The sequence below is a fragment of the Corapipo altera genome, unplaced genomic scaffold (genome assembly GCF_003945725.1).
Source record: "Corapipo altera isolate COAL_440 unplaced genomic scaffold, ASM394572v1 50, whole genome shotgun sequence".
Taxonomy (NCBI): Eukaryota; Metazoa; Chordata; class Aves; order Passeriformes; family Pipridae; genus Corapipo; species Corapipo altera.
In genome coordinates, this window is record NW_020884889.1 from 2,476,481 (window position 1) to 2,490,085 (window position 13,605).

The window sequence follows — 13,605 nt, forward strand, 5'->3', positions numbered from 1 at the left end:
TCCCATATTGCAGCAGAGTGCAGGGAGGGAATTTATATTTAATGCAAGATCTGCTGGGAGGGAGCATACCAGAAATTTATAATTAGAGGGTAATGGGGACAATCCTCTTCTGATCAGTTTTACACCAGTAAGGCTCCATTCATCAGTGGGGCAGCTCCTAATTTATGCCACTGTCAGGGCAGAAAGAATTAAGCCAGTGTCCTACACAGACCACTCTTTTCTTGCATCCTAACCACAAACATGAGACAGCCTGGGATATTTTTAAAATCCACACGTAAAAATAAACCTGTCAATCCATAACTCCTAAAAAAAGTTACTGTAGTTAGTAGGTACCAAGACCTACAAGAAGCTGGTGCTGGGATGTAAAATGAGTGACATTCCAAGACGTGGCCCATAACTTACAGAAATGTGAGAACCAAACAGATGCTGCAACACACTAAAAAAATATTTTGTTCAGCCTTTACTTCTGGAAACTGTGGTTGGCTACACTTTTGGCCAACCTTTAAATTTAGCTGTAGGCCTCAGATTATCATTACAAATTCCTTCAGAGTAACTGCCCTGACTGCTACAACTCAACACTAAAATACTGAAAATCAGCAATTAACATAAAATACTACAAAAATAAAACAGAACTGGGCCTTGCACTAATCCCCTCAAGGTAACATCAGTTCTGAATCAATCACAGACACACAAAAAAATAGTCAGTTGTGTAATACAGGGGAATTTTTACAAGCAACAGGTACACAAGACATCTGAATTAATTCATACCTACCCACTGCAACCAATGACTTTATTATACAGATAGGATGGGAGGCCTTTCAGGTGAATATTGTTATCCACATAAACATATTGAAGCTCTCGAGAACGACCTAAATCTGGGTTTAGAAAACAAGAAAAGTCAGGGGAGAAGGGATGACACAGTAACAATCATAAGCAAAGCAATTCTCTTTAATTATAAATAAGCTAATCAGACTCAATGTAAGCAAACATAAATTAGTACTCCTCAGTAGTAAAATTTCAGCCAGTGGTTTTATTATGGATGAGCCGAAAAGCTGTTTAGAGGAAAGCATTTAAAAATCACTAAAACAAAACAAAGCCCCCTTTCAGGAGCCCTGAAAATCCCATTATAAATAATTAAATTTTAACATCGACAAACTCTGAAGTCAGTTTGAAGCAGCAAAGGGACAATTGATTTCAAATCCTCAGTGCATACTTCAAGTTCACAAGGTCAAACCTGCTTTCATTAAGTGGCCTCATGGCACTGGAATCACAGCTTCCCTATCTTTGGGAAAGTGGTAAAGACAGGAACAGCAATGTGTCTGTCCCACTCTCACTTCCCCAAGAGGATCCTTGCCTGGGTTCATCAGCCTTAACCAAGTACCACTGCAAACACCCAGAAACCAGCCTGTGTGATGCAGGAAATTAAAGAACACAAGAAAACAGAAAGCATTAAACTGCTGAATGTTCTACATCCAATGCTGTGGTGCAATAAGTGATCAATATTTCTGAAGGTGTGCTGCCTGCATTACTGCTGCTAAAATATTCATGGCTGGCAGGGAAAAGGAGCAAGAACAGCATGATTAAGTAGTGCCTTCACAGACCAGAAATCTATTAACATACCTCAAGACAGGACTATATAGGTATGGAATTAGTTTATTTTGTTTAGAAAATTAAAGTTAAGTTTCTTGGAAGGATTCTGAGAAATAGTAACTTTGCTTATCAACAAAACTAGTCAGTGGTAAAATCACCTGCTATTAAAAGATGTGACAAACATAGTGTATGAGGTGTTTAAAAAGACACCAAACTGAACTAAAAAGAAGAGTCTAAAAGAGTTTGGGGCTGATGTGTGGGATCATCTGGGCAGCCCATCTCATCTGGAGCTCCTCTGGCCTTCCAGACAGTGGCTCAGGGAGAGACATCTGTGTTTAATGCAAAGCACAAACCACTGAACAGTGTTTAAAGCCTCTGCCCGAGAGGAGAGAGCTGAGACCAGCCAAACTGCATCAGGGAAAAAATACAAATAAAAGATCTCTATACAAATAAAAAACTTCTATGAGTACCTTAGAGAAACAACTTCTGTGAGTACCTTAGAGAAACTAAGATAAACAAGCATGTGGCTGAATCAGCCAAGACAATACTAATATTGACTGGCTTCCCATCTTTATCAACCGTCAGTTCCCTCAGCTGGTAGAAGGATAAGGGTGACCAGAAGGGTGGGCACAGCTTCTGTCCCCTTTGGAATTGTGGGCAAGAACAGAACAAAAATTAAAACAATTTGCATGATATTTCTACTCAGAAATTCCATTCGGAACAACCATCTCTTCTAATTCCCTGCTATGACAGTAGGTAATACAAGCCCTTTATTAGGGAATAGTTTTCTTGTACACAAGATCTCTGGACACCACTCAGTGCAGATATTTTGAGTGATCCCTCCCCAAATGTGTGGCCATCCTAAAATACACTGAATGTCTTCAGCTGTCACCCACTTGAGTGGCAGCTGTGAGCACCAGAAACCTCAAAAGCTCACACTGAGGAGTGACACATTATCAAAGCTTTGATAGAGACAACAAGTGATGATACCAACAGAAAATGAATAGATTCCTTTTCTGAAATAAAAACAGAGAATAAATAGGTTTTAGGGGGTTTTTTTTGACTTTGAACACAGGCCCTTGCCCTGCAACAATCTGTGGAGGTTTCAGGGACCATAATTTGGGCTTTGTTTAAACCAGAGTCACTGGACATGAGGGGACACATTTGATCACATGGTGCTTTGAGCCTGTCCCAAAGACTTTCTAGTTCCCAGAAATATCTGCTGCCTCCATCAACTGTCCTGCCCCAAGAAGGGAACACAAATCCCCCTGCTGACTGATGGGCACTGCTGAGAGATGCACCTCTAAAACATGGTTTATTTGGGCTCAGTAATGCAGGGCTGAAAATAGTAAATAGTAAAGTTCTGGGATATTTTTAGATGAAACAAAAAACCACTGTTATCCTACAATGAAAAAAATATTGCAACACCATAAAATACTGTAAGGCTGGTAAGGAATCAGCCAATAAAATTTACAGCAGGTAGCAGGTGGATGGGACATAAAATGCTCAGAGAATGTCCCCTCGTGCTGCAGAAGCCAATTAGCCTAAAAACAGCAGAAAACCACGGGTTGCTGGGGCAGCTTGAATGTGCTACAGTTTAACTTATTAATTTAGAGAATGGCAGAAAATTTTTAAAAGAAGCTCATCTTGCTGGTTCCTACACAGATGTATGCAAATGGGCTGAAAATCAGGCAAGTCAAAAAAAGCCCTAAAGCTGTTCTTTTCATATGCACTGAGAGGGGGGAGTGAGGCTGCATCTCATCTCTTCCCTCTGTCTTTATCTTAGGCTATGTTTAGATTCTAAGTTCTGAGTTGACTGCATTTCCTAGGTAATTAAAGCAAATTTTTGGATGTTAGACAAAATATCTCAGTAGGAAAAATTCAATTCCCAAAGCCAAATAGCCTGTAACTATAAATGTTCCTTTGATATAGTTTCTTTGCATTAAATAACCAAGCATCTTCTACACTCCAAAAGATTTTTTTCTCCCCCAGTTTCAAACACTATCCATAAAGTTTAAATTTAAATAAATCATCACTTTGAAAAGCTCTTTGTATCCCCTCCACATTAATTTTTATGTCTTATATCAGTCAACAAATATTGTCAAAAGTTCTCTAAAAACCACGCTTCTGAAGGACTTTGTGCCATGAGGAAGCTGCCCATCTCTGAAAAGGCTAAAGCTACAAAGAGGGTTTTCATGTGGCTTTTGCAAGCACTGTACTGTGTCTAAAACATTTCCACTTTCCTCCTTCCAGGCTCCCAGATCAAAGACCTTTCTCCCAGAAATGACCAAATGCCATGAGTCCTGAACAAACCCCAATTCTATTTTTTTTTTCTTTTTCTCCCTCTTTTTTTTTTCTCCTTTTTTTTTTTCTAACCTCAGGGCCCTGGCATATGCATTCCACATGGCTGAAGATGGAACAAAAGCTCTTGTGTGGCTGCACTGATGCTCTTTTAACCATACTGTGAGGGCAAGGACACAAAAGCACCATATACTGAGGTAGAATAAGACCTTTGTTTACTGTGCACTGATAATTACTGGACCCTTTTTCTAAACAAAAAGTGCACATAAACCCTCAATAAAGTGATATAACACTGAATATCTGCTGCCATAACACCCCCCTGTACTGTCAGTACACTTGAGAATTTATGGCCTATTTTAATTCTAGTTGTACTTAATTACATAAATCATTTTTCCTTTTGCAACGTCATCAGATTCACATTTCTGCTTGCAGTGGAATTTGTTTTCAGGCACTGGAGCATCTCTCAATGCTAAAAAATTTTAAGTTACTTTTCTGTCAAAAGATAATTTATATTGTAAGCAGATGGATATAAAATGATCAGCAGATTTCCTGAGACCTTTCACTGGGGCAGCACGAAGTTACCATGACAATAATATGATTGTCCAGGATGCAGCTTCCAGTTCAACTTACACAGACAATTTGGGGGGCTGTTTTTAAAAATTAGTTTATTAGGAAGGCCCACAAAGTCTCAGATCTACTGTGTCTCATTTCTTTCAATATAAACTGAAATATTCAAAGCTGAAAAACAATAATTTTCATAAAATACTGGCATATCCAGCAATTAAATGTATTCTGCAGAACAAATTCCTAATTCACTATTGTTTACCCACTTTGCTTGTTTATGTACCAGTTCTGAAAGTCAGAGAGTGGGATCAGGTATTTTTACTGTATTTTGTAAAAGTAATTAATTGTGTTACACTGTTTTTCTTAAGACACAAGAATGTACAGAGCAAAAAAAAAACTCCCCAGTCCCTATCCAGCAGTGCCGTGCTACCACTGGAATAAATCTAATTTATCAGTCCAGGAACAGGAAAATGCAGATTTCCATCGCCTTTAACAAGAGGTCCTACAAGGGACGTACTCAGACAAGGAAAAATGGATTCCTTGGCATAAGTAGATGTCAACCAGCACGTGAAATAAATAAAGTAAATCTCGCCTTAAAAAGCATTAAGCAATTTGTTCCAAACATAATTCTTTTAACATGGACATGTCTAATAAAAAAGGAGAAAGAACCCAACCATTCTGTCAGGAGATGAATAAATTATCTGCTTTTCAACACAAGTCCCTAATTGCAAAGGATTGTTGTGACAATACTCACTTGAAAATATCACTTGCAGATATTTCTGCAGTACCTTGCACTGCTATTTAAGGTCCTTACTCAGCCATTAACTAATGAAGTGGAGTTGGAGGTAAGAACACACACAAAACCCCCCATTAGCCAACATGTGCAGCAAGCAGAAATAATGCCACAATTATGCCTTAACTTCAGCAACACTCCAAGAAAAATATTTTCCCGTGCAACAGAAGATAGATTTGATCTTTTTGCTTTTCAATGCACTCTCTCTTCTACTTTATTTCAGCACATCTTGACCACTCTGAAGCCCTCCTGATTCTTCAGAGGAAGGATTAAACATTTACATTTATTCTGTGCTGCTTTTCCTCTGAACTCTAGGATTTATGATTCAGTTTCATATCCACAGATAGCAAATTATCTCCAAATGTTCACCAGTGAGTCACTATTAAGAACTACTGAACAAGGTCAATTGACAGTCTTTGATGTTTCCCGTTATTTTAAAAGTTCCTTTCGAATGTTTTGAATTTGACTCTAAAAATAAAGAAAAAAGAAGGTGTGTCATTATATTAGAGATTTATTTCCTCCTTTTGAACTTGAAACAGTTCAGCAGATCTCTGGCTCATCCAGGTCACGGCTCACTCACAGATAAGCTACAAGTGCAAGAGTAGCAAAAACTTTTATCCTTTCATATTTCACATCTCATCTTACTCAACAGCATCTTATTTTTGCAAAATTAAAAATATTCAACTTCCTGCCTCATGGAGGTAGAAATATTAGCTAAAATAGGGGAAGTCACTTTGCTTGTTTTAATTAGTACTGTGGAATCTGGATGGTGCATCCTGGAACTCATTTTCTCATTTATACAATGACATATGCTGGGACATCACTAAAACACTGTGTCTGGAGACATTATTTGCACTTAGTTTCCAGTAATATAAACAAAGGTGATAGGAAAATCAGGAAGATCATAAAGTTCTTTAAAGACTAAAATTGCTAGTAGTGAAAGGATTAAGTTAATTTGGAAATCACAATCTCATTTTTAGCCACCTCAATTTCCAGCTTCTTTCCAACATGATTATCATAACTTCAGCTGCACATAATTAACACCAAACTCTATATTCTAGAAAAACTACTATTGGTTATTCAAATGACAGGACAGAGCTGCATGTGTGTCTGTATTCCAGCAGAGAATTCCAGCACTCTGGCCCCTGGCAGGGCTGAGAAGTGACAAATCCAGGGAAGAGGACTTGCCTTTCCCAAAGGAACACACAGGGACTGCCCACAACAAACCCCACACGCTGACTGCACCTCCTGCTCTTAACCTGTTCCCAGACTTCCAAACTTTGGAAGGGTTAAGAAAAAGGCACAGGAATTCTTCCCTGGGCTACTACTGTGGAAGTTTTGATCGATGCCTGTACACAGCACAAACTGAAGCTGTGCTGGATTATGTGGTACTGATGTTCCTAATGCCGAAAAACAGTTTATAGGGAGTTACTGGGATTCCACAGCAAGTCTGAAACCCTCACTGAAGGATCTTAGTTAAATCCTCAGATCCAGCAAACAGAAACAGATCATTACCCAAAGTGGTGGAACTCAGATTACACAGGACTATATTTAAGCACAGCATCATTTAAACTTTTTCCCCTCAGTTAGCTAAAAATAAAGCAAATTTGATAGCTGCCTTATTGTTTCAAAAAAGACACGAAACCTTAACCTGCATTTTTTAAATTAACATACTTTCCAACAACACGATCGGTGCGACAACTTCACAAACAGAGTTTGTGGGGGGACCACCAAAGACACTCACTCCTTGGGTTGGGTTTTTTTGTTCTTACTGGGGATGGAAAGTTTGTTTTCTGCCTGCCCCCAGCCCAGCGAGGGGGTGACTCACCCAGAGGCAGGAATGCCAGGCGGTTTCCAGCCATGGAGAGCTCGTTGAGGCTGGGCAGCTGGCACAGGTGGCGGGGCACGTACCACAGGTGGTTCCTGTCTGCAGTCAGGTACTGCAGGGACAGGCACATGTGCAGCCTCTCAGGTAAAGTCATCAGCCTGTTCGTGGAGATGTCCAGGGTCTGCAGCTCCCTCAGGTCTCCAACTTCTGCAATCCAAACAGGCATTAACAGTTATTTGCACAAAGAATATCTCGAATAAACTGAAAACAAAGTTCAGCAGCGAGCTGTGCTGCTTTTCTTTTTCTTATAGTGCTGTTCTATCAATCCATGTCGAGAACTGATACTAATCATCTCCATCACTGACACTAATAATCTCCCTCATCTTCATATTTCAAACCCTTCTGATGAGGAACACTTCTCAGTTAGGCTGTATGTTCAAATATGAGATCTTTCACTGAGCATTCCTGAATTGTGGCAATTACCACCATCAAAAATATTACCCATCTTTCTAGCCCTAAATCAGAACTAGAAAATAACCCCAAACCAAACCCAAAATACAAAAAACATATTACAAAGCTTGCTGATATTGAGGGTGTTGACCCCAAAGTCATGCGAATTCAAGTGAAATTAGTGGGTTTTTTTAAACACTGAGGGATTACTTAAGGTTCTCTTGCAACGAGAGTTACAAACACATGCACAGCACTTCTTGCTCAGTGACAGTCCCCCAGGAACAACACCTCTGTCTTCATAATACAGCTCAGAAGACCTATTTTAAATTAGAAATGAAATTTCTTGAAACCAGTTATAATGTCACAGAAGGTATATTGTAGGAAGATATTTCACTGAGTTCCAAGCTATAGTTGCAGTAACTACAGCTTCTGGAGATTTTGGGTTTTATTATTTGAAGAATTTAAAAGGACATTTTCTGTTTTAAAGAGTATTGTATAATTTTTTTAATGCAGGCAACAAATTACATTCTTAAAAGTCTGATGTAATCACACAAGCAGCCTCACTTGGGCAACAATGATTTTCCCTGTGCCTGGCCTGTGGAACCAGGATGCAGGACTGCCTGACAAATACATTTAAAATATATTAAGCAGACCTCCAGGTTATCTAATTGCTTATTTAGTTATTCTTTTACAGTTACACTAAAAACTGGATAATTCTATAAATTATTTTCCCCAAACATGGGGAACAGTTTCCCTTTGTTTTTCAGTACTTCACAGCAAAGGAACCAACTCACCAAGTGCTCAGTGCCCCTAATCCTCCCTGCAGCTCTCAGCATCTTGCAGACCAAATGTACTTTTGCTCTCAGCTGAATGAAACCAGCTCTTGCATCTGAGAGCTGCTAAAACAAGATTCACTAGAATTTTCTACACTGAAAACACCAGACAATCTCCACAATCCACAATCTGTACAATTTACAGCTCCATCACCCAGATTTTCTTACAAAGATATAAATAGGGTAACGCTGTTTAAGTTACAGCAAAACAGAACCTGTTGTGCCCTTGAGCTCTTTGCAGCAGGAACCAGAAAATTCACTGTTCCCTGAGCTCTGAGGTAGCACCTTGTGTACACTACACCCAGGGAAGGAAACAAAACACCAGGTTAACTCCAAACTGACTTCACACAATGGCAAAAAGAAGCTGACCTTGGGAAAAGCTGCTCTAAATGTTGCTTTCAAGACTGAAAGCGGGAAAAGGAAACAAAGGGAAGTTATAACTCAGTATTAGAGATTTTCACACAGTAATTAAACAAAATGTGTGTGCACGTTTAAAAGGAGTTTCTGCCCACTGCAAACAATCCCAGCATTAACTACAGTACTCAACAACACAGTTTATGCATCCCTTTATAAATATTACTGACAGAAGCAGGTGCTGAAGACAGATGACCACATTCTTCAAACCTCTCAGTTTTTTTGTCATCAGGAATAATAAGCTTTACGTACAAAGTTGGGGTTTTTTTTTAAACAAGATTGAAAATAAATGACAAAAGTAAAATAAGGGCTACTAAATAGCACAAAACTACCGTGCAATGAACTGCAGTAGATCTCATTTTGAAAGAGTTTTATATTCATCACAAAGCCATATGCTTGAAAACAGTGACAGGAAAAGAGCCACCTACATTCAGCCAAACCACTGACCACATGCAGTCAATAATAGGCCCAGCTATTTTCATGCACTAACCTTTTTCTCTGCCACTAAAAACAGTTCTCTAGTTCACTTTAGGTCCAAAATCCCATAAATGTTACGGTTGGCAAAGCTGGCAGAGTTTCAAAGGCATTGCTAGAATGATATGTTTCAAATCTAAGAGGAAATAAAAGTATTCTCACTTTATCCTTCATCCAAAAAACACATACTTGCCCAAAACTTCATCCTCTCTACCTTAATCTTCCAATGCATACCAGATGTAAACATCCACTTTCAACATACAGTGCCACATGTTGCCTCGACCCACAGTGAAGTTAAAGAGTAAACCAAACAACACAAAGTGCCATCATATTAAAAATATAACCCTCACATTAAAGCAATAACCCCCAGACTCTCCAGTGCTCAAAGCTCATTTTGAAGAACATGCTCAGACACTTACTAATGACACTAAATTGGTTTCCATCTCATGAAAGCAAAGGAAAACAATAAAGAGGAATAACACAAAATATAAACAGTCCATTAATAAGGTTTTTCAAGCTTTTAGTTACTAAATACTATTATCCTTGCTTTAAAAGCCTTGCAACATAAATACTGGAGGAAGCCTTTGCTAACAAACACAGTGAAAGACTTGCAAATCCTTCTCTTGCTGTCACCTCATCAAGCACAAAGATACACAAGAGGTGAACTTTGGAAATTTCCAGCAGATCCAGAAAGGAAAATGGAAAAAAAGCCGATGAGGGGACTTGCAGAGATTCCCCCCACACCCCCAAGGATAAGAGAGGGACAAGAATTACACATCACCATTAAACCCCACCGAGGAGCTCCAACTGCATTTAAATGAAATTCATAAAAGTGTGATTTAAAATTTACATCAGCTCCAGGATTACCACCACCCAAACCACCCAGCAGAGCACTGAGCCCCGTTCTGGTGTCAGAAGCCAGCAAAGGATCCTCAGTAGCTTTGCTGACCCCCAGCCCCAGCTCTGTGGAGGCAGAGCCCCAACACGACGTTCCCGTGTGGGTTCACGGGCCGGAGCGTTTCCCCCGTGTCCATGGGCATGGATTGCTGCCACCACACGGAGCTGGGCAATTCCATGGGCAATTCCATATGGCACCAACGTGCTCATGGTGCACACACAGAGGGCTGACAGGCTGTAAATCCACACCCGGCCTGACCTCACGGACAGACAGAGCCGGTGCCCTCACACTGCCCCCTGAGGGGAGTCTCAGGGACGCAGAGATCCTGCAGGATCTACTCTAGAACTGCCAGCCCAGGAGGGGAATTAATTCCATCTTTGTCATCCCTCATAACGTGCAGATTCAGAAGTGATTTTTGGAGGCTCCAAAAAGCAGGCATTGCATTTGTGTGAGAACTTTTCCCAACGACTTGGAAAAAGGGACAGGTGACAGTTCACTTGGGTGAACTCATGCACTTGGGTTTTCAACAGAAAACTGCCCCAATAGGTCTATCCCTCCCAAAAAAAGAAACATCAGTAAAGAAACATCAGTATACCTTTTTTTTTTCTTTTTTTAACATAAAACCTGGAAAGAATTTCAGGAAATTTCCAAAATGAGTGACCTTCTAACAAAACTGACTGTGTTTGTATTAAACATACCTAGAATCAAGAAAAAAAAATAAATCTATTTCTCATTTGGGTGGTTTAAATGCCAGTTTTTAAAATTAATTCCCCGGTTTTATGTGAAAGAAACAAAAAAACCCATCTGGAAATAAGCAGCCTATACAACACAGAATAATTGCCAAAGGCAATTCAAACTTCCTTAATCTTTCTGGGGGTACAGGCCTCACCAGCTGCATGACCCAAAAATAACTAACAGTTTTCTCTACATTTCAAGAGTAATCCCACCTTTCCCTGATGGGCCATAAACCAGAATTTCATCCAAAGATATATGAAACACATACACAGTTGGATTTGAGTGTATGGAAGGCATGGGTTTACTTTAAATCTGAGTCTTTATATCGCAGTAAAGTTAAAAAAAGGGGGACAGGAAAGGGCTACAGACCTACCTGCATGAGAATGCACCTCAAAGCAGGATATTAAGAGAAAGCAGAGAACCTACAAGGAATGGAAAAAGGGACTGATCAGCAAAGAGAGCTCTGGCACTTGGAGGTCAGGCTGCAGAAGTTAAATGCAAACTGCCAGGAGGCCAGGAAAATGGGAACTCACAGACAGACAAAAGGTTTCTCAACCAGAAATAAAAGAGCAAGAAATGAAGAACTGGTGTCAACAAGGGGTAGAAATTAGGAGGACAAACCAAATATTAAATTAGCTTTTTGCATAATTTTTTCCTGTAAGAATAATGCCGTGTATGAGGACAGAGACAGAATACCTCATGGGAACAAAGCACTGCAAATTACCACATCCATTACTAAAATGAAATGAGGCTGCTTAAAAAAATTTCCATCCCAGAATACTGAAAAAAAAAAATGGGTTATATATCAAAATTGCAGACTCAGGCACGAGGATTCTCAATGAACAGGACATTTTCTGGGATAGCAGCCTAGGGTTGGAGAAGGAATGTAGAACCTGTGTTCAAAAGGCCCTGTTAATGCGAGCTCAGCTCTCCCCAGCATCTCATAACAACTGTTCTAAGGGGAAAGAGCAACCAGTGACTGGAAGGTAAACAGGGAGCAGAATGAAAATGCAACCCAGATCTTTTCAAATGCAAATCATGTACTACTGGCTTATGGTCCTTTGATGAAATTTCTTGGTTACTGGTAACACACATGTATCATATCTCATGGCAAATTATTGGGATGGAGAAAATATTACTAGTGGCGGTGTTCCTCAAGGGTCTGCTTTGTTCAGACCTTCCATTTTGCAGCTGGGTAAAAAACAAGACCAAGTTTTGAGTTGCTGTTGCACAAGCATTTAAAGAAGTAACTAGAAAAAAATTGTCATACAGGAGGAAGAGCAAGAACTTTTAGACTTAAGTGGTAGAAATGGAAAGAAAAAAGAACACAAAATCAGCTTGATAAGAAGGGGCTGCAAGTCAGGGCTCTGCTTGAAACAGTGAAGAAAGAGAGGCACTAAGTCTAGTTGTTCACCACCTAAGGGCAACAAGCCATAGTTAAAATAAGGCAATTTCTATATACAGAATTATATCAGGAGCAAGGAAGTATGTTAATTCCTATTTTTTATAGACAATAATGATGGTTTGCTGTGATCATACAAACACTCTGCTAACAAAGGGTTCTACCAGGAGGTGATGGATCCACCCTACAATGCCTGTTGCAGGGCTGCAGCACTCTGTGCTAACAAATCCTCGCTGCACAGCACGGAGAGATGTTTTCCAGCCCATGGCACCCCCAGGGACACATCCATATGAACCCTGACAAAATGGAGCTCTGTGGTGACTGGCTGTGACTGTGAACTCCGTGCACCAGAGATCCCTCCCTGTCCTGGGTTCTAAAATGGATGTTGGTTGCTCCAGGAAAGGAACAGAAGGTGCTAAAAGTGGCTACCCAACCTCACCCTTGAAATGATGTTTTAATCAACCTCCGTGAACCCGAGCACAAGATGCATTTTCCGCTCAGACCTGTAAAACCACGTGCTGATGAGTAAAAGGCTTCTGAAGCCTTTCACACTCACAAAGCTCACTACCTGTCCCACTAGAAAAAAATTCTAAGTCTCTACATGCCCACGAATCTGAAGTGGATACTATTATCAATTTAAAACTGGAACAGACAGGAGATACAAATTTAAATTGCTGAGAGTGTGATGGAAAAGATCTCCTTTAGATCTGCTCCGGGATGTCTCAGGAGGACTTAAAGAGACCTTAAGATGGTTAAAACAAATTAAATAGCCCATTATATATTACATTACATTTACTGTCCTACCACACAGCTCACATTTCATAGCCTATAAAAATTAAATTTTCTAGCACAAATTGACACTTAAGGTAGACCTGTGCCATCTTCAAGCAAGGAAGTTTGGCCATAACTGAAAATTGGTATCATTAGATTTAAGGACAGTGAAAGGGGCAGGCAAATTGAATCTCATTTACATTTTGACACTCCTCTAGGCAGCTCTTTTTCTGTATTGTTGGTGAGAGGGCTTGAAAAATGTTCTGTTTCTCAAGTCTAATAGACCTGAAGATGGTTTTCCTTGTATTTTTTCCCATAAAGGCCAATATTTCCTTAGTATTTTAAGAACAAAAAAGCAGAGGTACTGGAAGAGATCTTGTGATACTGCAACCCTTTTATGGATAACTCATTTTTACATAAGGTGCCGAATGAGTTCAAACCCATAAAAATTCTATGGAAGAAAAATGCCTCTATCCCAGCTGATCAAACTTGAATCTATTAATTTTAAAGCAATACTTACAGCTGCATTTCACACAAATATTCTGGCTGGAA

General features: G+C 39.7%; 1 protein-coding gene across 6 annotated transcripts in view; it reads right to left on the reverse strand.

Moving 5' to 3' along the window:
- Positions 1 to 13,605, reverse strand: part of LRRC28 (leucine rich repeat containing 28) — a 50,793-nt gene that overhangs the window by 12,104 nt on the left and 25,084 nt on the right. For 4 of the 6 annotated variants that reach the window (XM_027644288.1, XM_027644289.1, XM_027644287.1 and 1 more), the window contains 2 exons: positions 7,077 to 7,283; positions 773 to 875 (listed from right to left, as the gene is read on the reverse strand). In XM_027644288.1, coding sequence (XP_027500089.1) covers positions 773 to 875; positions 7,077 to 7,283 — 310 coding nt within the window. Of the gene's footprint in view, positions 1 to 772; positions 876 to 7,076; positions 7,284 to 9,263; positions 9,288 to 11,253; positions 11,303 to 13,605 lie in introns of those variants that run through there. The other 2 variants (XM_027644291.1, XM_027644292.1) reach the window with 2 other exon arrangements.